Source organism: Egretta garzetta, unplaced genomic scaffold, assembly GCF_000687185.1.
Source record: "Egretta garzetta isolate BGI_Z169 unplaced genomic scaffold, ASM68718v1 scaffold12, whole genome shotgun sequence".
In the NCBI taxonomy this organism is placed as follows: Eukaryota; Metazoa; Chordata; class Aves; order Pelecaniformes; family Ardeidae; genus Egretta; species Egretta garzetta.
Genome location: NW_009258795.1, coordinates 1,483,702 through 1,508,467, shown reverse-complemented (window position 1 = coordinate 1,508,467; position 24,766 = coordinate 1,483,702). Strand labels below are relative to the sequence as shown.

Sequence of the window (24,766 nt, the reverse complement as noted above, 5' to 3'; positions counted from 1 at the left end):
GGTGAACATGGAGCTGAGGCGGGGAGGTGGCCGCTGGTGACCGTCGAGGAGTCCGCGCCCTCGTAGCAAGCAAATTTGTCCCCAGGAGCTGTTGAGCAACGTAAGTTTGACAGATTTTTATTTGGGGTGTGTGTGTGTGTGTGTGTGTTCCAAAGGAATATTCGACATCCGCCCTCTTCCCTTGTCTTTTCATTACTAATTTCTCTCTAGGCCCTTCGTCTGCCCTTTATCGTTTGCTCTTCAGCCGCTGACAGGTATTTTGTTCTTTAGCTTGTCGCTTTTTCAGTCCCTATCAGTGCCCTCGCCAGCAGTCCCGTTTCCCAGCCTCATCCCACGTAGGTGGTTTTGACTGCGGTGTTCCTGAAGCCGATTTGGGGCAAAATATTTACCGTGTGCATCAAAACAGCGTGTGATGATGTCAGACTTCACAAGCACGACTGTCGCTTCGATGTGTCCTTATGTGCTTATTGCTTTTCGTTACTCCTTTTCCCCCTAGAGCCGCAGTGGGCAGCAGGGCCTGCCCCCGGTGTGGGAGAAGGGAGAGGAGCCCCGCGGGTCGCGCCTCCGGGTGAGTGATGGGCTGTGGTCCGGCTGCAGGTAGCCCACAAGGGAAAGCTCAGGTCCTTAGCCACCCCGTGAGCCCCTTCCACCTCCTAAGCACAGCTCTCCGCTTAGTAATTCCTCTGTTAACAGAAACTGCATGCAGAGTGTCCTTCGAGGAGTCTTAACTACGGTGATTGTCATATAACACCTCTCCTTCTATTTAAATTTATCTTAAACCCTAACCAAAATTTCCTTCCGGGGTAGCTACTTTCTATCATTTAACTGTCTAGAATATTGACTTAATCCCGCCTTGGAGCTAAGCGTAACTAACTGATCTTAACCGTGTTATTTGTTGAAGCAGTTTTTAGTGCTGCATGCGTTTTCGCACATTGCACTGTATTTCTGTGTTAAAAATGCTCTCTGCAATTACGGTAGGATATAAACAATGTCTTGAGTTCAGCAAGTCAAAACGAGAACTGACTATATGTCCTTTTCATTTAGTAGCCACAATGTCAAGTAAGGAGGTGAAGGCAGCGTTAAAGAGCGCTAGAGACGCAATACGAAATAAAGAATATAAGGAAGCCTTAAAACATTGCAAGGTAATTAATTTTTTACTTGGAAGATAATATTTTTGGCACATTTTATGTGCTGTTCTCATACCCCAACAGCTGTATACTAACACAAGTGTAGAGTACCTTTTTGGTGTAACAGTCGAGATTGATTTTCAGATTTGACTTCATTGACTGTTCATGTTAGTTGCCCACAGGTAAACCTTTATTCCCCTTCCCTTTTGCATTTGCTTATATGTGGCAATAAGAATATTAAGTCTAGAATAATAATAGTGATAAACTCCATTTCTAGTCCAGACCTCGACAGGAGTGCTTTAATTGCTGAGCTACAGATAGGGTTACTGGCAGAACAGTCCAGATATGAAGCATTCTCTAGCACAAAAAGCTGAAATTACTAATCTTAGCCTTTTCCTAAAAATGAGTTAACTTCTAATATTACCACACAGAATAATTCACCAAACTGTAATGACAAAACTCAATACATGGATCTATAAAATGTTTTTCATTCATCGATTTCACTTAAAATTGTGTATTTCCAGGCAGTCTTGAAGCAAGAAAAAAATAACTACAATGCTTGGGTGTTTATTGGCCTGTCAGCCGCTGAGTTGGAGCAGCCTGACCAGGCCAAGGGAGCATATAGGAAGGCTATTGAACTTGAACCAAACCAGTTACTGGCATGGCAGGTACGTGAATGTCCAGATTCAGTTTTTCTCCCTCTGAAAAGTGGAGTTAAATATAGGAACAAAGCAGAGCTGAGACTTGCATTGAGGCCCTTAGTTCTGCTGGAGGTTTAGAGTAGCGGAGGTTCATATTATTTCTGTGTCCAAAGAAAAGCCATGGGTGGCTGCATGTGTATAGCAGGGTGAGCTTTAGTTCCAGTATAAGTTTGTAGTGCTTGTGTAGACTGGATAGCAGTGCAACATGCAAGTGAGAGCATGAATTGGAACAGATGCAGTAAGTTTGTCCATGCTTAGGAATTTCCCTGCTCGTAGCTCAAGAAACACTTGACAGTGAGTGCTTCTCTCATAGGATAGAAAATGTTGTATCTAGTAACTTATTTTTCCATCTTTCAGCATCAAGCGGGTTGTTACTGAATTTTGTAGTTGTTACTTTGAAAAACAATAGCTTACATTCAAAATAGCTGTGTGCTGGGTGGTGTGTGCATGGCAACTATAGCAATATATAGTTAAAATGTATGGTTGTGGCATTTGGACACTTGTGAAGCATGAGGTCGTGCATGTGGTCTCTCTCAGATATCAGTGATCAATGTTTTTCTAAGCTAGTAAGGTTCTGAGTATTTTCAACATAAATAGCTTTTTAAAGTATCACTGTTGGTGCCTGATTTCAAGGTATATTGACATTTCTGCAGTTCTGCAATCAGATGGTGGCTTTCTGTTACTAAACAAGACGGTGTAATGCTTGGATATAGATCTTTTATCATATGACTTAGCATGCTTTGTGTATTGCCTGTTATGCAGGCAAGATTGTGTAAAATATACAGGTTTCAAATAGTTGTTGGTATTGGTTAAGAAAGTGAGGAAAGCTTTTAATTTAAAACATACAGATTCATAAGGCTGTACAGAAGTACCAACATAGGTTGTGCTTGGAGATTGCTACGCTGCTGCATGAACACTTGGCCCCGCTGAAGGCAATGAAATAATTCTTATAGGCAGCACTTGCAGTGTACTTGTAACACCTAACTGTTATCATCAAATCTTGCTTATTTTTTTATCTTTACTTTTTTTTTAAAGGGATTAGCAAATTTGTATGAGAAATCCAACCAAACAGATGTCAAAGGAGACTTAGCAGATGTTTACCAAAAGCTCTTGGAACTCTATGAAAGGTAAAGAACATTGAACACTGTAATTTACTCTGAAGATTTCTGGGTCAGCGAATGCCATTACTGATACGCAGATTAGTCTGCAAGTTTGGTTTTTTGGGGTTTTTTTTTTAAAAGCCTTGTCACATCAGTGGGTAAGCACTTGTGAATACGGTTTCCTGTGCCTGTATAAGGTTTCTTGATCATGTCCCTTTTGGTAGGGGAAAGACTCTCAGAAATAATTGTACTTGACGTTAGTAGTTTAGAGAATTCTAATGTTGCCCTATGTCCTCGGTCTAAACTCACTGCCTTGAAGCATTTAGCTCTGATCGTTCATTGCCTGCATTAAGAAGTAGGCTTATTTTTCTCTGCTTTTAAGTTCACAGAATATATGTTGTCTGATTCATATAGTTACAGTTCTAAACAAATCTAACTCAGCTGTCACTGTGACTGACTGGAGTGTTTGATTTGTTTCCTTAATTTGCAAATTGTTCAAAGAAAAATGCAATCCCTTAAAGTAATTTTTTTTAACTCAGTTACAGTAGCAGTGAGTAAAACTTTCAGGGCAATCTGTAGTATTTATTCTGAATATTTGTTTGGCAACTGAACTTACTAAAAAACTACTTGTCAGAATTAGAAAAACGTTATACTATTTTATGGAAAACTTAGCTTGTTTGTGTGGGATTTTCTTCCTCCTTTCTAGTGGTGACAAGCAGAAATGGTGTGATGTATGTAACAAGCTTGTGGAACTTTATCATCAAGAAAAGAAATATTTAGAGGTGGGTTGACTACCTTTCCGTCTTCTGATCAGATGGGAATTTTTGGTTAGAACTAGCTACTTTTCGGTAAGGAATCCCCATTTTTTTCTGGCTCACAGACCACTTGAAGTCTCCTTGTGGACCACTACCAGGCAGAACTGATTTTAACTATATTCCTTTCTTTTCCACTGTGTGAGACTTGGATGCAATCCATTAAACTGGCAAAACTTGATAAAGAATATTAGCATACGGGCTGAAAGGTTGCAACATCATTCTTCTGCTTTGTTTCTAGAAGTCAGGCATGATCCCAAATGCACATTTACATGCAAGGTGTGCGAGTCAGGTGTCCTTTGCCTAGGTGTCTGATTAGCCCTTCACTGGCGTGGTGATCCTAGACTGTCCCTGGTACTTCGTGCCAGAGGGTCAGGTGGAATTTGTACGCAACCTGAACAGGATTGCCTGTGGCTTGTGTACTGCATTCCATGTGCAACGATAAGGGCATGTGAAGCTGCTCCAGGGCAACCCAAGCTTCAGCCCACGTAGCCCTCCCAAAGTCCGTGTCAGCATTGCAGAAGTAGTCGTGGCTCTTACCAGCTTACCACGAGGTGGAGCTGTTAAATACCTGAACGGTTCAACAGTAACATTGCCTACAGTCTCTGTAGTAATGTTACAGCATTTGTATTTTTGCAGTTATGCTGTTTGCTCTTCCATTACTCTTGAAAAAGTTTGCTTTCTTACAAGGTGATGCAGGGATGACATGATGCATCATGTGATCTCGTCCCCTTTCATCCCAACAACAGAAACGAAAAATGTTATATACCACTTAGCATCAGGCTCAAGACTATTAATTAGCTCCAAAGCATCTTTTTATACCAGTTTCTGAAACTAAATTCAATGTTTAGATACGAAGGCAGACTTGCACTGTGTGCAACAGGAAGCCACGTATTAGGCTTCAGGGCCTAATTTTCTCCTTTCTGATCGTGTTGTTTTTTCCACACTGGATTTTCAACTTGTACTGTTGCTGTTCTGATGTTCCTGTTTGTAGCGCTGTGGCTTCCATTTTTTTCCTCAGAGTTTAGGTCTGTTTTAACTCTTGATTTCCTCCAGGAGCCAGAGTCAGAATTCATGCTCTTGATGTTGCCTCCCTTTTTTACTGTACCTTGGTAGGTGGACAGGTCCCACGCAATGTTTTGGGACTTGGTATTGCTTTAATCAGAAAGCTGGTGAATCTGGGTCGTTACTGTAAATGTTACTCTCATGTCTACCCTAGTGTGGTACAGTTGACAGTAACTGGAAAGCTTGTGTAAGACCTCCAGTTCTTTAAAGAGTGACAGCAAGGTTCATTTTTTTTTCCTCATGACAGGTGGCTGAAACGTATCAGAAACTAATACAGATGAAGCAGGAGGAAGGTGCAGAAAAGGCAGAGCTTCATCAGCTTTGGAAGAAGATGATCCACTTACTGAAAGACAGTACACAGAACCAGGATAATAAGACTGAGCAGTCGGTAACTTTTCTCTCTCCTACTTACCTAGATACACAGTGCAGCTAGACTTCAAATGAACCCTTAAAAACCATACAAATCTTGTGATGGGGTGTCTCATTAATGTTAAGTACTATTAAGCTTCTCAGGGAAAGGTGGGTGATTTTACCTTCTGACAGAAACAGTGAGGGTGCAGCAGCCCAAGATGGGCCTTAGGTGGAATAAGGCACCTAAATCCAAGCAGTCATCCTGGAACTCCTTCATCAGCTGCCTGCGAAGTTCCGCAGGAGTCCAAGATTGCGCTGTAGCACACTGATGCATTGTTTACCTCCGCATGGTGCGCGAAGCATCACTCATAAGCATCCCTCATAAGCTTTGACAGGATCTAGAATGTAGGTGTTCTTCCAAACAACAAACACCACCCCCCTGCTTTTCCCCCAGAGTGAAAGAGAGACTTGTGCTGGTTTTCCTTTTCTTTGTGCATAGTGCTTATCCTAGATAGCAATGTTTGGGTTCAAATTTTCCTTTCTCCTATAGATTTTAAGCTCTCACTTCTTAGGAGAATGTCAAAGCTACTTTTGGAGAGAACAGAATGACGGTGAATTATACTGATCCTGTGTTCTCTATGGCCAAAGATAATTTTGTTTCATCTGATTTATCTGTTTTGCAAGATGAGCCTCGTTCAGTAGGAAGAGTGCAAATTTCTCATTACTGATGTGGTTGATCACAGTGCTTCAGAAAGGTTGAAAATACAAATTGAAATAATTTGAGACAGAAGAAAATTGAATCTGGATCTCTACTTTCTGAGAAGGCAAATGCTCTAACTTAAGAGCTATTACAGGAGAGAGATGCTGCAGGCAGCACTGGTTTTTTGCAGACAAGGATTTTAAAAAGGAAAAAAGTTGTGTAAATATCAGGAACGGGTTTCAGATGCAAATCTACAGTTTACTGCGTGTCTGAGTAAAGCGTGTCAACCTGGAAGGGTGTGACATTGAAGGCCACGTCCAGGCAACAGTCCTGTTGGTATTTCACTTGTGACAAGCTGCGGGCAACTTTTTGTTTAGCATGCTTATTTGTTAGCCTGCACTCTGTGGTGCCTCTGCTCTCCCACATTTAAGGAGTCAAGAAATAAAGGACTAGATTTCTGGCCTAGAGCAGGGCTGACAGCTAACTGAGGATAAAGGATAGGGGCCTAGGTTTTATGGTACCGAGGCCTTCTTTGAATTGGGATTAGGTACGAAGACGAATCTATGTTCTGACAAATTTTGCCTTCCTTGTACCCATCTTGCATTACAAAACTTTACATAGCTGTTTCCTCTTGTACTAAGTAATTAATGTGGTTTGGATCCTATTTTAGTATGACTTCACAGTGAGGAACTTGCTTTGTGATTTTCTCTGTTCACAGTACTATTGTAAACCTAATGAGCAGGATGCAGATAATAACATGTAACTACCCACTTAACTGTGGAAGGGCTGGAAGGAATGTCCTATGAGGAGAAGCTAAGGACTTTGGGCTCATTTGGAGAAAAGGAGGACGAGGTGCAACCTTGGCACTTTCTGCAGCTCCCCAAGGAGGGGACGTGGTGCTGAGCTCTTCTCCCAGGGATCCAGGGACAGGAGCCCTGGGAATGATTCAAAGCCACGTCAGGGGCGGTTCAGTCTTGCCATGAGGAAGCATTTCCTTATCCGGAGGGTGGCCAGACCCTGGAAGAGGCTTCCTGGAGAGGGGGTCGATGCCCCAAGCCTGTCAGCGTTTAAGGGGCGTTTGGACAACATCCTTCGTAACATGCTCCAACTTTTGGTCTTTCATAGCATGCTTTGGCTTTTAACTTTAACTTTTGGTCAGCCCTGAAGGGCTCAGGCAGTCGGACCAGGTGATGGTTGCAGGTCCCTTCCAACGGAACTATTCTATTCAATGAAGATAACGTTTTCCTAGAGTCACGGTTTGTCGCACTCCTAATTATTTCTTGTTTCAGCTTTTGACTGCATTTGAACATGCAGTGAACTCCGCTGACACTGTTCCTGGCGAAGACCACCAAAATCTTTACAAGGACTTTATTCGCTGCTTATCAAAAGTAAGGTTATGTTAAACTGTCGTGATCAGTGAACAAATGTTATGTTACATATCTGATAATTCCCACAAATAACTCTTACTTTTTTCCTTTCAAGTTTCCTCACGAAACAGCTAGGTTGGAAAAGGCATGTAACGATATGATGGCTTTGTATCCAGCCGTGAGTTATCCTTTAGAAGTACTTTGCTTGCACTTTATTCAATCTGGTGAGTAGGATGGGTTTAGACATTTTTGGGGCTTAAAATACTTCTTTTATAGTTAGTTTTGTGACAATCTTTTTACAAGTTTTTACCCTTCACAACCCAATACAAGTGCACTATTTACTTTTATGTTGTATTTCTGCCTGTCTGGAAATGAAAAGTGTTTGGTCCTGTGCTTTCCTATTTCCTAGCTCTGTAACTGAGTGGTGACTGTAAATTGGCAAAAAACCTCTGTGAGTTAAGTCCAACTCTGGCAGTGTGCAAAGTCACAAAGAAAGAATGCCTTACAAAAATTGAAAGCAGCCTCTCCAGATGAATGACGTTAGCTTCTTAAGCTTAGAAGAGGGAATGGAGAATGTTAACCAGTGCTCTAAGAGCGAAGATGGGCTACACTTAGGTTATTCTTGACCTGTTTATAGAATTATAGAATATAGAACCTATTTCTATATTATAGACAATCGCTCTTGGCAAAAAACCCAAACATTTGTGAAACTTTCTTCCAAAGAATGTGAGGTGAATAGGGAACAAACAGATCTCTCGAGACATTTCTTTTAAGTAGAAAAGGGGAATCTCAGAGGAGAAAAACCCAAATGTGGTGTGTTCAATACTGCAGGGATCTGAAAGCATACAACTGCTATTTTCAGTAGTTCACGAAACAACATTGCAATAGTGTTGGACACTTTCTCAACATTTTCAAAGATAACTACTAAATTTTGGTCTTTCATTTTATTGTTTAAGGCATCAGAAGTTGATTTTATTTCTTTTGAAAACAAGGAAAGAAAATCAGGAAGAAAACCCCTCTGGTTTATATAAAGAGAAATAACTTTCAGCTTAGGTAGAAGAATGCTTTTTCCAGTTTTGAAGGTAGGCTTCATGGAATATTGTAGCCACATAAAACAAAAGAGAATTTTTCACTTTGATTTGAAAGGATGAAGACAAATGAGGCTCAGCCTCTCATTTCCACATGAGAATGTTTTACGGTTCGGAGAAACATGCAGAAACTGCTTTCCAAAGGAAAAGGAGCATCTGCTTGGCACAGTTCTTACATGCAATGCTCTGACAACATCTCACCATCCCACAGCCATCTTGGGGTGGGGAGGATGATGCTGAGGTTTTAGTAAGGCTGTTTGTTTATATCTTAGTCACTCCAACCATGTCATAGTCCTTCATGCCCCAAACTTGTGGGCTTGTAACTTGGATGCATTATTAGTCACCTTTACCAAATGCAAATCAAAGGCAACCTTTATGTTGAATGAGTACATCATTTTTTGAAGACAACAGTAGTTCAAAGACTGGTGCTGCAAGACAACAGTTGCTTTAAGCAAGGACTGCCAAGTCTACAATCGCAGCTAAGCATAAGCATAAAAATGTAATGGCATCAGTTAAAATTAAGCCAAGACATTAAATGATGTGGTTTCACAGCAAGACCATTTCAGCAAGCTCATCACAGCAGATTTGTAGGTACAAAAGGCCTGCTCTGGAAGGAAATTGCTTTGATTTGTTTGAGGCAGATTTTGACGTGGACATTTACCTGGGCTTACATGAAAAGCATATGAAGGAATTAGTTTTTATTAATAAAGGAAGTATACCTGTAGTAATTTAACATGAGTGGTTAGAAATTCACATTTCAAACTGACAGTTTGTTTGGGTTGGTGGTACTGGGTTTTTTGGATTACTGCTTGGTTTTTTTGATTTGGTTTTGGGGTCAAAGGGTGAGAAGTATGTAGTACTTCTGGAAAAAAGTTTAGTTAAAAAATTCATTACTTTGAGCTCAAAGAATAAGAGTCATATATATGTAGATAAGGTATGCTGTTGCTTTTTTTTTTTTTTTTTTTAATCTAAAACTCTATAACATATTTCTTTTTCTGAAACCAGGCACTTTGTCAGAAGAGGCCCTGGGCTGTTTTTCAAAGCTTTTGGAGATGGATGCAAGCAGTGGTCCAGGCATCATTGGTTTTGGTATAAAATGCCTCCAAGAAAAGAAATACAAGGATGCCATTCAGAGTCTTACTGAAGGTAAATGTGTAATAGGAGGTATAAGTACTCTGTAACTTGAATACCATCTAGTTTGTGCTGGATATTTTGGGAATCTTACACTTGCATAGTGCTTTGCCAGTTCCAAGACCAGCTGGATTTTAAAAGAATACTCAACACTTTCTCTGACTGGGGATTGAATTTTTTTTTAAATACAGCTTTAAGTGTAACATCTCTGAAGTCTGTTGTTGCTGTTATAGTCAGCTCTGTAGTATTTTAGTGTGATTACCTTTGTCTTAATCTAACTGTTACTGGGGAAATACCTAGATGAAGCAGTAAATAACAGCAATAAAAATTAAGGAAAGAATATGGAATTTATAAAGTAAAATATAATGCAGCTCCTCCAGTCTAGTTACTGCATTTCTATACCTGAACAAAAATGACTTCACTTTGAAGTTACATCATTTTAAGACCTCTTTAATGCTTACATTGGGTAAACACGTATATTGGGTATCTAAAGAGAAATATTGGAGGAATTTTTTTTTTTGCAGTACCCAGAATTGCTGAAGAGTTGGTTTACTAATCTGTAATTATCTTGCTTGTATTGAAATGGCAAAGCTCTTTGAAAATTACTCCTAAGTACACTAGTGGGAAATTAGGACTCTTCAACCTCACTGTGCTGGCCATGGATAATTCAAAACTGCTTATTGAGGAAGCTGGGTAAATAAGCATTTGGGACCTATGCAGTCAGGTTGTGCTGTGATATCCTGCTTCCTTTCACCCAGGTTTAGAAAAAGATAGTTTCTGAAATTAGATTTCAGGATATTCTACAGTGTTCTACAGTAGCTCACCCACAGTGAAATAACATGTCTTGCCTAAAGTTGAAATAAAAATTTCAGGTGCTTAAGAAGAAAAAGTCTTCCAGGGAAGGCAAGTTCTTCTGGCTTAAATGGCCATTGGATGTTTTGACAAAACACACATCCTGGTTTTGGTGAAAGATATGTCTCCCAAGTAATTTTATTTATTTATTTTTAGGTTTAGGTGCAATACTTCACTCGTGAAGGGCAAAATGCAAAGGGTAAGGCTCTTGGCATTGGCAAAAATGTATAAAGCTTGGAAATAATGTCTTTGCCTGCAAGCCAAGTGTTTGCATTTTAGGCATTGGAGCTTCAAGGCATTATCTAATGTAGATATCTGAGATGTATAACATACATCTCAGAAGACTCAAATTAATTTTTATTGCTGAATCTTTAATTAAGGCAAATTCATCAGGGAAGTTCAGTGAGACACTCTTGCCATCATTTTTTGGCTGTCTTGAAGTTCTACAGGCCTTCTCTGGTTTCTAAGAAAAACTTCATAAAGCGATCTACAGTCTGCTGATGCTAGTGTCTGATCAAAGTGAAGGACTTTCTCTTTTTGAAACAAAAATGCACCTTAAGCCAGTGTTATGTATTTCCTTACTTTCTCACCTTTTTCTTTTCTGCAGATGTAATGTTATATGCAAAATTAAGCCTAGCAGAAGCTTACATGCTTAGTCTTTGCCTTAATGCTTAGAGGCATGTATGTCTAAAACAGTTTAAAATAAGACTCAAAGAAGAAATTATCTGGAAGTCTTATTATCTGATTGATAATACGGTTTTGGTGGCATTATATGGCCATGCAGCATCTGCCAGTTACAGTCTTTGCAGCCCTAAGCAACTTTTCTTAATGCCTTTTTTAAACTCTTGTTTTATTAGGTTTGCAGAAGGCTAGCCAGTGTCCAGCAGCATGGCATTATCTGGCAGAGGCACAGATGAAGATTCACAAACACAGGGACGCTGTCCTGTCCTGCAATCAAGGTAACTGCCTGCTAATTGAAAGAGCAGCTGGAGGGGTACGCCGCTTTATGTAGTCCAGCCAGTGAGGGCTTTGCATGGTAGGTCTGGCTTAGCAGCAGCCATAGTCCTTCGGTTTTTGCAGTCTCACAGCTTGTGCTGGTGTACTCTGCTTCTCTTGGTTTGTGACAGCTGAAAAGCACCCTGTGCTGCTTAGTCTCAGGAAAAAGTACGTGCCTGATCAGAAACAGAAGGCTGTCCAATAGTTAGTATTTAGAAGGTCTGCATGTTTTGATGTGCTTCTTCAGCTGGTGTTTGACCACCTCTGCCAAACAGCAGATCATTGTCTGAAACCACAAGGGTTTCACAAATTTTCACAAATCACAAATTTTCAGTCTGCTAGACTTCATATTTAGTCTTAAAAGATAAGATTTTAATCAAGTCCATGTAAAATGCAGAAATGCTGCATAGTACAACTGCATCTTAAGAAACCTCACTGAGTTTAAATATTCATACTTACTAGCTGGGAATGAGGGTAGTTGTTACCACAGAATCCCAGAATGGCAGGGGTTGGCAGGGACCTTGGGAGATCACCCAGTCCAACCCCCCTGCAAAGCAGGTTCACCCAGAGCACGCTGCACGGGACACCGTCCAGGTTATAATCTAGTGATGCATATCTCATCTGAATAGAGCCATTATCTGATGGTTGTCAGTGAAGGGGCAGCCAAAGTGGACTTTCTTCTGACAGGGACAAATGCAATGAAAAACTTACTAAGAAAGACTTGAAGAAGTAAAGTATGTAGACCTGGCTAAACAGTCATGGGAAATTATTGAAAGCAAGGGGAAGTACTTGACAGCAAGGGAGATTCAAAGGGCCTCTAAATTTGGGCAGAGGAAATGTGAAAACAGAACAAAAAAGGTAAAAAGAAATTTACTGCAGAAAGAATGAAAATGAGATGTTTCTTTTGCCATCCGTGTTCAGAGTGGAAGAGCTCAGGGTGACTTCTACACCACGACCCTTCTCTTCAGGGCATTCATCAAACAACTTGTCTGTGATTATAGCACTAACAGAAGTTGCTATCAAACAAGACAAGAAAAATGAGCATTAAGGAACTATGAGATAGTGACCGAGGAATATGAAGATGAAATTGCTGAACTTCTGAGGGGTTTATGAAATTGCTTGCTTGAACTGTCTTGGCACCCAGATGCTTGGAGGTAGATAGCATGACCCTAACTTTTAAAAGGGTTCTGGGAAAGATCAGGGAAACCACCACCAAGTCTGATATGTCTAGTGGTTGAATTGGTTGAAACGGAATGAACGGAATTAGGGAGTTTATGTAGAAAAATTATTCTGGGGGATAGACAGCATGACTTTTACTAAAGTAAAGTTGGTTTTTTAGAACTCCTTGAAGGAGTTTATGAGCACACGGGTAAGGGAGATGTGATGCAGTCTTCTCTGATTTCCAGGTGGTAATTGATAAGATCCCTCACAAGACTCTTAAGGAAACTAAGCAGCCTTGGGTTGAGAAGTAGAGTTGTAGCATTGCCTGTTTTTTGTCAGTTTTAAATAAGTTAAAAGCTAGAGCACGGTATAGTAATAAAGCCTGTTTTCAGGCTGGAAGGGGGTATCCCTGATATTTTCACCAATACCTGTATGGTTCATCCTCTTTTCTAGTCCTTTATGAAAGTTGGGTAATGAGGTTGTAAAGTTTGCTGCTATTCAGAGCAGACTGCAAAACTCTGAAAGGAGATTACCAGAGCGGGTAACTAGGTGTTAAAAATACTGAATAAAATTCCACAGTATTAAATGCAAAACCATGAGCTGTGGGAAAAAATGTTCCCACAAAGCTATCCTACAGTCTTGTTGAAGTAGAGAGCAGTAAGTCCTCATTTTGTATGCTTTACAAGCAAGTCAAATATTAGGAATTGCAGGGAAGGGAATGGTTAGTGAGATGGACCACTGACATGCAGTTGCTTTAAGAGCTTTAGCAGCATGGTGAAATCTGTGTGCGGTTTTGGTACCCATCTGTCCCTTCTCAAAAAGAAAATAATACTAGAAGTTAATAGATTAGTCATAAGGTTGGTCAAATGTATGGGAAATGCGGCATATGAGAACAAGCAAGTAGGCTGTAAAGTCCTTTTCCAGCCTGGAGAAGAGGTTATTTTGAAATCTCTGAAATTGCAAGTGATGTGAAAGATAAATAAAGATCAAGTTTTTTGTTTTCCTATGCGAGGTCTACTTAGTACCAAATGAAAGTAGAAGCTGGCAAGCTCAGAACAAACAAAGTAAGTTTAGTTGCTCAAGGCAAGGTGTAAGATAGGCTATTGTGCCTTGCTAAAAGATGCTGTTGATGCAGGAAGTTCCCTTGAGTACAAAGTATGTGTGAAAGTGCTTTATGCTTGGCCTTTCTTACTGGCTGTATCAAGTCAGACAAAAGTTCATCGCATGTGGAAATATATGTAGTCAATTGGGTTACTCAGAAAGTTCTTGCCTTTGGAGAATGCTGAAGCTCAAGAGAGATGCCCTCACTCTCTGAAGTGAGATTATACTGTGTATTGGAGATATAATCAATACTGCATAGAAAGGTACAAAGTTACCTTTGCACAGGCACAGAGTTAAATCCCTGGTTTCAGTAATACTTTTTCTTTAAACACTGAAGTGTAAAATAACGTGTTTATTGAAAGCTCATTGATTGGAAAAATGTAGCATTCCATTTATAAGGCCAGCAGCTAGAAAGCAATCAGTCTGTCTACATGGCTGAGAGGACCTTTCTAAAATTGATTTAACTTTTTTAAACTTCAATGGATAGGTATTTTACAGAACAATTTCTTCAACATGGGGGAGAGCAGTCAAAAAATTGTTATATTAAGTGGTGCTCTATTAGACTGAAAACTGTAATTAACAAGATTTCAAAAATATTGGGAACAGTGGTGGTATTTGTCATTTGTCTTTTCTGTTTTTACTTGATGAAACTTTTGTCAACAGGTCTCAAGGCTCTTGGAACTCCTGAGGGTCCCAGTCTTCAGTGGAAGAACCTTATCCTTCAGTTGAAAGCAAAGGCTTTGATTAAAATAGCTGATGCTGACGCTGCAGAAGAAGCCATTAAAGCACTTGAGCAGGTATTGTCATCAACTAAAATGTATTTTTTTTTTTTTTTAATTTTAAAAAGTGCTGTCATCTTTCTGTACTAAAAACTCAAGCTGTGTATTTCTCCCCTTGCTTCTTTTTTACAGCCTGTGTGGTTTAGACAACTCCTACCAACTGTGGTGTAATCCCAACACTCCTTCCTTCTCTGTTGTTTTAGGCTTTGCTAAACTGTTTTTCACTCAAAATTCTAAAATTAGAAGCTGTCACTTCGACCTTGTTTGGTCTTGCTTAGTGCTGCTGGGTTCCTGCTAGTTCTATGGCTGTTTTTATCTTAATTTGAATTACTCTTATAATCCTGCTCCCCGTGTCCTTCATTCACTTATCATTAGTCGTGAACGAGAGCATATTACTTTAAGATCAAGTGGTTAAGCTTCAAGCAGAAGTTGCTTCCCCTCTTTTTTGCCTCACAGTTCCATGTACACTACTTCCTCGCTGTTGAGACTTCTGTACCTTTGTCCTTGCTGTCTACAATATTCTACCTGTTCTCCATCAAAATTATTCTCTCTAAGGCTTCTCCAGAGTATTCTATCTGAATGTTTTCTTGTCTTTATCTTCATGCAGTCTGCCTGCTTTTGACACCTTTGATTTCTTACTCTGGGGAGAGAGTAACTTTGTCGTGTCTATTGGTTGATTTTCTAGATTGTGGATGCAAGCAGTGATCCAGTGGTTTTAGCTATCAGAGGTCAGGCTTATCTAAACAAAGGTTTAACAGATCAAGCTTCCAAGGTTAGTGCTGAATTGTCATTCCTGTAAGCTAAGTAGAATTCTTGGTTTCGTAGAGGAAATAACCAGGGAAGAATTGACATCCTTTTGCAGATTTCACAAGAGCTTCTGTTGTCCCACCCTGATCTGGCTGAGTCCTATGCCCTAGAGGGTTTCATCCATTATTCCCAAAAGAACTATGAACAGGCTGAAAATAGAACACAGCGTTTTGCGGCTTTTGAGAGTTTGTATGATCTGACCTCTGTTTCTTCTATTTAGTTTTCTAAATGCCATTGAAAGAAAGGCCGAAACTGCAGAGTATCATCAGTACCTGGGGCTCACATACTGGTTCATGAGTGATGAGACAAAAAAAGACAAAGGAAAAGCACTCACTCAGTTCTTGACGGTAAAGGCTGCTTTGACTATTCGTGTAGAATTATTGTTTTCCTGTATCAGGAACCAAATTTGGAAAATACACTGACTGGAATGACAGACTTGAATATTCTGCTTGTTACCATTTAAAAGCCTCCAGAGCCTGTAAACCAGGTTCAGCTCTGCAAAAAGGCACTGCATCGAGCTGTGCAGTTATCTGGTGTCTCCCTGCTTTTGTTTTTCTCTTTTCACCTAATTCTTGAGGCCTTTGATTTAGCCAAACATAGTGGTGATTCTCTCAAACTTCTCTCCTTAAGGGCTGTAAAGTCGAGGCCTCTAGATGACCAGCGTAGATCTTTGAAGACATTTTGCAATGGGGAGGGCAAAATTCAAATTGGGGCAAAAAAGTGAGGAAGGAAAAAAAGATGAATGGTGTTAGAGTTTCAATGTCTGTCCAAGGAAGTCTGCAAAACCCCACACTGTATACTTCTCTTGATCTGTGTGGATTTGGTGGTTGTGGCTTTTTCTCTGGAACATAGGTAAGAATGTGAATCCAAAAGATTCAGTCTGGCATTTTTGTTGGGAACATGGAAGTATACAAAATAAGACTGTAGACATTGTAAACTCACCATAAAACTTCATGACAGGTGTTGGCAGCTCAAATCATTGCATACTGTTTGCACCTCAGTAACAGCAGAGTGTACTGGAGAATGTAATTGAAATGAACAATGCTTCTGGTTCTAAACTGTTTTATGTGAGCATTTTTTTTTTTTAATTACTGTCAAAGCTGTTTTCTGCTGCTTGGGGGCTGTGAGTTTCTTAAGTATAAACAAATCTGCCAAGTGTATCTAAAAAGGAACTTTAGAAAAGGCTGGAGTTAATTGTGATGTAATATGGTAAAAGTATGAGCATAATGGTTGAAACCAAGTAGAATATGAAAATGATGGGATGTAGTAAGGAATTGTTTTCTCCTATCACAATGAGCTTGTTAGTACTTCATGTGCAAAATGCTTTATGTCATGACGTTTGTAGCAGATTCTGCCAATATTTAAAGTTCAAGTAATCTCTGAAATCTTAAAGTTTTGACTACTCGGATGTATCACAGAAGGAGCTTAAATAAGTTGACAAGCAGAGATTGAACAAGTAGTTATCACTGGACCGGTTATATCGTCAGTATAATCCTTCAGAATGCTGTCTTACACTGTGTTCTTATTTCCTTATAGGCTGCAAAATTGGACAGCTACTTGGGAAGTGTCTTTTGTTATTTAGGTAACTACTACAGAGACATTGCTGGAGACAAAAGTAGAGCTCGCGGTTGCTATAAAAAGGCTTTTGAACTGGATGGAACTGATGAAGAATCTGGAACAGCAGCTGTAGACATAAGCGTGGAACTTGGAGACATGGTATTGTACACAAGGGCTTTGGTTTACTGCTGTTTTGTTTTTCTGTTAATCTTGCTCTTTGAGGAATCACTTCAGGTTTCCTCTGTGTTTGAGAGTAAGATCCGAAAACAGATGTTCTGTCATTGCTTGGCAGTTTTCATAGTTGGACCTGCTTCAATTTTCCGCTCCAATTCCAAATTAAATCTCTCTGGGGAGAAGGGTAAGGGAACTGAGCATAACACTGTAGTCATCACATGTGTGATTTAGATGAAGGATTTTTTCAGCAGGGAGCATGAAGAGAAAGTTAGTTTTCTTTTCGTATTTAACTTGAGCCACTTCTCCATCATCCACCTTGCTCCTTTTAGGAAAAGCATACAAAGTCATCAGAACATTTTAGAAACTAATTCCTATGTAGTTGTATAAAGAATCCTTAGCCTATGGTATTACAGAGCAAGTGTAAACCGTACTTTGACAGACTCCATTGGAACTTCTGGGAAGTCAGTCTAGGTATCTCACTTGCTGCAAATACTTGTATCCTTCTCTAGTTTAAAAAAAAATTAAATTAAAAAATAGTCTGTACAAAACTGCAGGAAGCTACTGTCAGTTTGCAAACACAGGTACATAAGAAATAATCACGTCTCTAGATGTGATAATTTCCTCTTCTAATCTGCCGCTCAGCCTGCCAGCTTTAAAAAGTCCCTGTAACATTTCTTCATTACAGTAATTAAGAAATTAGGCAGTTTAATGGTTTACTGGGTCAGGAATGTTCTTCTTCAGCAAGAACTTTGTTCTTTACACGCATGCATTTTTTTTACTAACCTGGCATTTTTGGTGCTTTGTTAGGACACTGCTCTGTCAATCCTGAATGAGGTAACTGAAAAAGCGAGTACTGGTGCAGCAAAATGGGCCTGGCTTCATCGTGGACTTTACTACCTGAGAACTGGTCAGCCGTCACAAGCAGTGGCTGAGTAAGAGAACTAGTGGTTGGTTTAAGCCATTTTCTGTAAATCCCAAGTCTTCGAACTCAGCAGGTTTTGAAAAGAAGTTAGCTGATTATGGTATGGCTTGTACTAAACAATGGGGAATGGGTCTGAGCAAGCTGTGTCTATCTTCAGTTCCAGAATTAGCACAATGTAGTCTTTTCAGCGTGGCAGTGTTCTGCACTAACAAGCCTGGTGACAGGCTTGTCATAGACAAGCACAGGATAGCACTGAATAATGAGCCAAGATTAGGTACAATGTCTAAACTTGTATAATGTGCTCTGAAGAGGAAAACACTACTATGCTGTGTTTAAAAGTTCTGTATAATTGTGCATTTGTGTCCTGAGAATATATAATGCAAGGAAATAATTTGTGCTAACTTGTATCACCTTCTATTTAAATTTATACCTTGATATCTGCAGTTTGCAGGCTGCTCTCAGGGCTGATCCAAAGGATTCGAACTGCTGGGAGTCCCTAGGGGAAGCTTACTTGAGCAGAGGTAGCTATTCAACAGCTCTGAAATCCTTCAGGAAAGCAAGTGAGCTGAACCCGGAGCTCGTGTACAGCATTTACAGAGCTGCAGCAGTTGAGCAGATTCTAGGCAAATACGAAAATGCTATAGCTACCTATCAACAAATCTTAAAGAAGACAGAAGACTATGTGCCTGCGCTGAAAGGTAATGTGTCTGAATTTGAAACTGTTAACTCTTTCTCCCTCTACACCACTCTAGTGCTTCAGTCATGTGGAGAGGTTCTTGCTGTGTTGAGGTTTTCCTGCATGGAAGGGTAGGGTTGGATTTTGGGTATGTAGAGCGCTGTGATCCCCTGCATGAAAGCTAGTGTGTAGTAACCTGCAAACATCTGAAGAGCTCTTAAATCATGATGCATGGGAATGATTATCTCTCTTTCAAGTAAGTATGAAAGGTAATTGTTCCTGTGTAGCTACCAGGCCAAATGGGTAGAAGAATTGAAGGTAGATGGAGGAAGCCAGGTAACCGTGCTGCGGTTTCACCTAAGCAGTCAAAACTGGCTCAACAGGCAATGGAGTCAGGCTGCCATTTCAAAGAGGTGGGGTATACTGATTTTCTGCTGCTCCCGTCCATGCATTCCTCGCTTTTTGTGTTAGCCCTGGTGATTCAGACCCAAGTAATGAAAAATACCAATAAAGTATCCCCGGAGGTCTCACAGGTGTTAGAGGTGGTGATAGGTAGAGGTCTTCAGTATATAGCTGGGAGCAGAGAGAAACGGAGGAACGGGAACTCCTTTCTGGTGATCAAACTTTGATTCTCAAAATACACAATATTGGGAGCCTGTAACATTCTGATAGCCCATGAATAACTGTTCAGTTCACATTCTCCCTGCCACTTGGTCTTCAGTCATTCTCACCCCGTACATCCATCTGAAATAGATGCTGTTTGCTGCTTGGTACTGGTATGAACTCTGAAGTTATAGAGTGTTCTTTCACTTTGTGTAAGGCCTTTTAACCCCCAAATCCATGTAAGCTGATTCTTGTAAGATTTAAGTCAGGAGCATTGGGTTACTATTGCAACAGTAAGTTCTTAATCTGAAAGGGCAACAGAGTGGTTGTCCCTCTACCTCTTCCTGTATAATTTTGTCACTTGGAGTTTGCCAGACTGAAGTGACATGGCAAAAGCTCCATGACAGAATTGGAGCGTGTTGCAGACAGGCAGTTTTACTAGTTGTCGGGCAAGAAGGCAACAGCTGACTGCAGCAGCAGTTTGCAAAGGTGTTGTCTAGAAGAGCACATGTGTATATGGCTTTTTTAGTGTCTGTAGGTGACAGTTGACAGCGTTACCTGGAATAAAATGTGTAGAGAGGACATAAGCACACAGTATCAAGGTTCCCCCCACCCCTCACCCCTTGGTTGCCTCTATACTTCTTAAATCTCCTAGGTCCTCTCTCATAAACCTTCTCATCCTAATCCCTGATTTATTAGCTTCAGTTCCTGCTTTGAGTCCCCAAACAGTCTTCACCTTCTTAGAGACTGTTTAATGTTTACTATCTTACAGAATTTTTAATGTTTACTGTTTGCTATCTTTTGTGGGCCTTCTTAAAACTCTCTGAAACATACATCAGTGTGCTGTTACTACTGTTCTGACCAGTTTAGACAGTTTCTGAATTGAGTTGTTGGAAGCATAGTCTACTAGTAGGCGAGAGAAAACTAAACTGATGTTACTTGAATGCATCTTTTCGATGCATTTTATTTTTCTGTTATTAAGTGGTATGGTTATTCTGCCTCTGTTCCGACATACTTTTTAGTGTACAACTTGGAGGAATAAAATCAATTTTGTTTTTAGATTACAGAGCTTCTTGGTGACTGAGAAGCGCATGATCTTGGGACTTCCATGTGGTCAAGACAAATACCTAGTTGGGGGCACAATAAAGATGCTTGCAAAACATGACTACTGTGATTAGTAGTTTGGTATAGGTGCAGGGTACAGTAGCATAAGGAAGGTAGCTTCAGAACTGTGAAAGTAGCACTGAGAATGAATGGTAGTCTCTGCCAGCGACTTACTGCCAGACAGAATCACTGCTGGTGCCAGCAAGTGTATAAACCAAGCAGTTATCTTGTCAGTTCCAAAATGCTAGAAATTGTGGCATTAGATGCAGTTCCTTTTTAACAGTTGGATTTATTTCCATGTGAAGTAAATTCTTACGTGAATAGGATTAAATAGTGTTGATTTCAAGCCTTCTTCAAAGAAGACTTCCCCTTTTGTCTACCTTGGCATTCTTTGTTTTTGTGTTCTGGCAATGATTTTTGACTCGTGTATACTGAAAGTTGGTGTATTTGCAAAGACTTACCAGCGCAGAGCAGATTTCTCATCAGGGCTTTAATTAATGCTTGAGGACAAACCCAAAGCTTAAGTGCTATGGTTTTAATAATTAATTAGGTTTATTTTAAAATTCAAATTACTCTATAGTTCACACTTGACAGGTTAAAAGCAAAGTCTCTGTTGTGAGCACTGTGGGTCTTTTGATTTTGGCATAGCATGTGCAGGGCATATATCTTGATATCAAGCAGGACACTGAACAGGCTTCCACCCTCCCACCCCACCTCCTTTATCAGGCATATCATAACAGCATCTCTTTTCACAGAGGATATTTTCTCTTATTTTTAGGACTTGGTGAATGCTATCTCATGCTGGCAAGATCAGCCCTTGATAACTATCTTGATAGGAAGGCTGTGGATTACATAGAGCAGGCTCTTGAATTTTTTACAAGGTTAGTACTAAATATTCAGTTATTTAATCTCCACTGGGATTGTGGGTTGACAGGCAAAAGAATAGGAGTTAAGTGTTTGAGGATTTTAAGTTAAGACAAATCTAATGGACCAGGCTTCTAATTTAGAAGTAAGAATATGCTTACTGAATATGGTTTGAATAACTCATTCTGGACTTCGACTGCTTAAATGAACGGTAATTAGAGTTTTGTTTTTTCTGTTTAAAGACAGAGAGTTGTTTGATTATAACGCAAGTGTCAAATGACGGTTGCCTCCATCTGCCTTCCTGTATATATGGGGCTGGGAGGAGGGGACTTCTACCAAAAATGGTGGGTGAGAGGAAATTGTCCTTCCCTCTCTCCCTCAATCTTTTGGTTTTGCATTTCATACAGAATACTTTAGTGTCCTAAATTAACCTGGGGATGGCTGCTGTTACAGGAGAAGGTCCATCAGGTTTCTGCAGACAAGTCATGTCTTGTAACGTAACATGACAGTGCTCTGAAGTGCAAGAGTGGGTGTTGTCAGCTGACATGTTGATAGATAAAGGCTAATTTTCAGAACTGACTCTTAGTCCCAACAAAGTTGGGATACACCAGCATTTTGTAGTTTCTCTTTTTTTGGTGATTTTTGACCTTTTAGACTGATAGCTTGATCAGGAAGAAAACTGAATTAAAAAAAAAAAAAAAATCAAACAGCTCATTGATTAATTACATTTGAGTTTGTGCCACTCTTCCAAGTGGTGAACTTTTTTTCAGAAAAGGATATCGAAGTGCCTGAAGGGGTGTTGTGTGGGCTTTCTATATCATTAATTACAGGGCAACAAAGCACCGTCCTGATGTATCTTGCCTCTGGAAACTGCTTGGAGACACCTGTACTAGCGTGCATGTTATTTCACCAACCAAAGTGAATGTTCAAGTTCTGGGATCCCTTCTGGGTAAAAATGCAGGCAAACAGATACTGAAGAAAAATGAGCTGCTCACACTGGGAGGAAGGTAATAATTTTTTATTATCAAGAGCTTCCGTGCAGCTTGAGACTGTAGAATACTTCAAACTCTTAGAGTATTTCATTTCTAGAAAATGAAAGACATGCAGATCTGTCAACACCTGCATTTTGAACGAAGATTAATGAGGTGGTAAATAGGGTCTCGTGCTTCTTCCAAATTATACTGCTCATTTCAGAACGTGTTTGCTGGATTGCCGTAGTGGCTGTCAACACTTCATCTGGCACCTGCTCTTCTCCTTGTTTCTGTCTCCAGAGCGAGTGTGCTTACAGCCTGCTGGTCGTTCAACAAATTGCACCTCTTTAAATGGAGTTGCTGCGGTGGTTGCTAACTAATTCTCCCAGGACTACTAAAGTCCAAGATAAGGCTTCTGTGTCTGTACTTCTTTCTTATAAAAATATCATCAATTCTTGCCCTCGGTATGGGGTCCAGAGTACATTGGAAGGGGGAATTCCTTGTTTCTGGCCCTGGAAGCTCATGATGGTAGAAGATATTTGTGGTGTTTCTGTAGCCTCTTCTGCGACTCCCTCTGAGCTTTGTGCAGTTGGATGCGTAAGGCAGGAAATGCAGCTGCTTAGTAAATCTCAACCACGATACGTGAAGCCAAATACTTCTGAGGAAAGTCTTATTAAATGTAAAAATGACTGATGTTTGTTTTAAGTTAAGGCTTGCACATTGCAGCTGACACAGCTCTGATTTAATGCGCATCTGTGGCTTCACAAGTGGTGGGCACTACAGACTGCCTTTAGACCAGGATAGATTCCGTGGAGATAACCGGGTGAAAATCAGTTAGTTGTTGTTTGCGCTCCATTCTTGTCTGGTTGTGTTTGTGTTTACGCATGTTTGCTTGGTTTAGGTTTTTAAGCACTCTTCTGCGTGTTTTTTCAGCTTTCTGCTCTTCATGTAGAGAGGCTTGGAATAATGCTTCTGTGATTCATGTTTCCGTAGGTGTTACGGCAGAGCTTTAAAATTGATGCCTTTGCCTAGCATATGGTGTGATCTTGGAATAAATTATTATCGGCAAGCAGAGCACCTCACAGCAGTGGGCACTGACATGAATGAGATCAGTGAACTGCTAGAGAAGTCTTTACAGGTATTGCCTATTTTTCCTGTTAAATTCTGTAGAATATGAATTGGTGTTGGTTCTTGTATGCATACTCTCTCTGTCATCAATAAAACCTACATCTCTGAATAAGTAAGTGCCTACGGTCTTAATTTTTGCTCTTCTAGTGATACAATCCATATTCGATTTTCTTCCAGTGTCTCAAAAAAGCTGTGAGGCTTGACAGCAAAAATCATCTTTACTGGAATGCACTTGGTGTAGTTGCTTCTAGTAGTGGTAAGTCTTCAGCGAAACCCCTAGCTCCATAATATCCTAAATTAGAAGGCAACTTGACTAATGGTGTTTATGAAATTCAGTTAGCTCTAACTCTCTCCTTTTTTTTTTCTCCCCCTCCAGCTATTGGGAATTATGCTCTTGCTCAACATTCGTTCATCAAATCTGTTCAAGCTGAGCAAATCGTAAGTGCTGTAGGCAGCTGCCATCTGTTTTAAGTGGGCATTTAAAACTTTTTTTCCCCCTGATGCAGTGTTATTTTTGAATATAGTAATAATACATTGGTTTTAACTTCATTTGTTCTGTCTAGAATGTTGTTGCCTGGACCAACTTGGGGGTTTTGTATCTGGTAACTGGAAACATTGAGGTAACTCTCCTTCCCATTGTCAATTATAGTTTATAGTTTCCCTTTCCTTTTTTTTTTTTTTTTTTTTTTTAAGGGAGTGTGTGGGGTGGGAGTGTCGGCAAACAGTGAAGAATGTCCCTCTCAGATTCAAGAAAAGTACTTCCTGTGAAATAAAATTGGCACCTGTACCTTACTTAAGGCACACAAATGAATTGAATATTTATTCTGGAGGGGATAAATTAACTTCTGAATTGGTGAGGTTGCTTTCCAAGCAACCAGATGGAATGAAAAGTATTTTGAAGGACTGAGAAGTAGCTAATCAAACCAATGCATGCCAGGTTTGACCAAGAACTCATTTTAACTGTAAGTCACAAACTGAACTTCGAGTTTCCCATAGGTAGCTACTTGCTTCTCATCAGCATGGCATATGATTTACTATAATTTTGTGTAACCTTCAGAGTTTCTTTGGAGAATAAATTAGAGTACATCCTAAGTGGAGTCCAGGGTTGTCATGCAGCTAAAACTACATCCTATCCTATTTCCTGTTTAATTGGAAATGTGATGGTCAGAATTAATTTTAATAAAAATAACTTGATACTGCAGATTGCTTGCTGCCAAGACTAGTAATGATAAGACTTTGTTCACCTTCTGCCACGTTGAGGGAGGAACTCTAATAAGCAGTCCATAGGGAAAAGATCATTTGTGGGTGGTAATCAGTTTTACCATTTTGAAAATGTGTTTAACTGTTTGCATGAGGGAAAAGCCAATTCCCAAAACTGGATCCTCCAGGAGTCAGATTTTACAATAATAATTGTTCTAAGAGGTAATCTAGCTGCTGAACAGTTTTAAGACAGAAATACATTTGGAAGGGAGGGGAACTCTGATCTTGTCAAGTTGTTCTTTTGGGTTTTGTTTCTTGCTTTTTTTAAATATGACTAAACTGCTTTATTTCTCTGGGCAATGCATTGTCCTCTGTGGCACAGTAGAAGTTTTTAGTAGTGACCTGATTTTGTCCATGAAATCTCTTCCG

The 24,766-nt window shown here is 40.0% G+C and overlaps 1 protein-coding gene across 1 annotated transcript in view; it reads left to right on the top strand.

The window, feature by feature from the left end:
- Nucleotides 1-6: 6 nt before the first annotated feature.
- The window catches only part of TTC37 (tetratricopeptide repeat domain 37), a 48,925-nt gene continuing 24,165 nt past the window's right edge, over nt 7-24,766 (top strand). The window contains exons 1-24 of the mRNA XM_035889317.1: nt 7-100; nt 497-568; nt 1,045-1,142; nt 1,652-1,795; nt 2,864-2,955; nt 3,635-3,710; nt 5,053-5,193; nt 7,146-7,244; nt 7,339-7,447; nt 9,317-9,457; nt 11,152-11,253; nt 14,216-14,349; nt 15,017-15,103; nt 15,194-15,294; nt 15,356-15,485; nt 16,675-16,854; nt 17,677-17,801; nt 18,236-18,489; nt 20,953-21,055; nt 21,869-22,045; nt 23,003-23,147; nt 23,315-23,393; nt 23,514-23,575; nt 23,701-23,757. Coding sequence (XP_035745210.1) covers nt 1,053-1,142; nt 1,652-1,795; nt 2,864-2,955; nt 3,635-3,710; nt 5,053-5,193; nt 7,146-7,244; nt 7,339-7,447; nt 9,317-9,457; nt 11,152-11,253; nt 14,216-14,349; nt 15,017-15,103; nt 15,194-15,294; nt 15,356-15,485; nt 16,675-16,854; nt 17,677-17,801; nt 18,236-18,489; nt 20,953-21,055; nt 21,869-22,045; nt 23,003-23,147; nt 23,315-23,393; nt 23,514-23,575; nt 23,701-23,757 — 2,628 coding nt within the window. The 5' untranslated portion in view covers nt 7-100; nt 497-568; nt 1,045-1,052. The remainder of the gene's footprint in view (nt 101-496; nt 569-1,044; nt 1,143-1,651; nt 1,796-2,863; nt 2,956-3,634; nt 3,711-5,052; nt 5,194-7,145; nt 7,245-7,338; nt 7,448-9,316; nt 9,458-11,151; nt 11,254-14,215; nt 14,350-15,016; nt 15,104-15,193; nt 15,295-15,355; nt 15,486-16,674; nt 16,855-17,676; nt 17,802-18,235; nt 18,490-20,952; nt 21,056-21,868; nt 22,046-23,002; nt 23,148-23,314; nt 23,394-23,513; nt 23,576-23,700; nt 23,758-24,766) is intronic.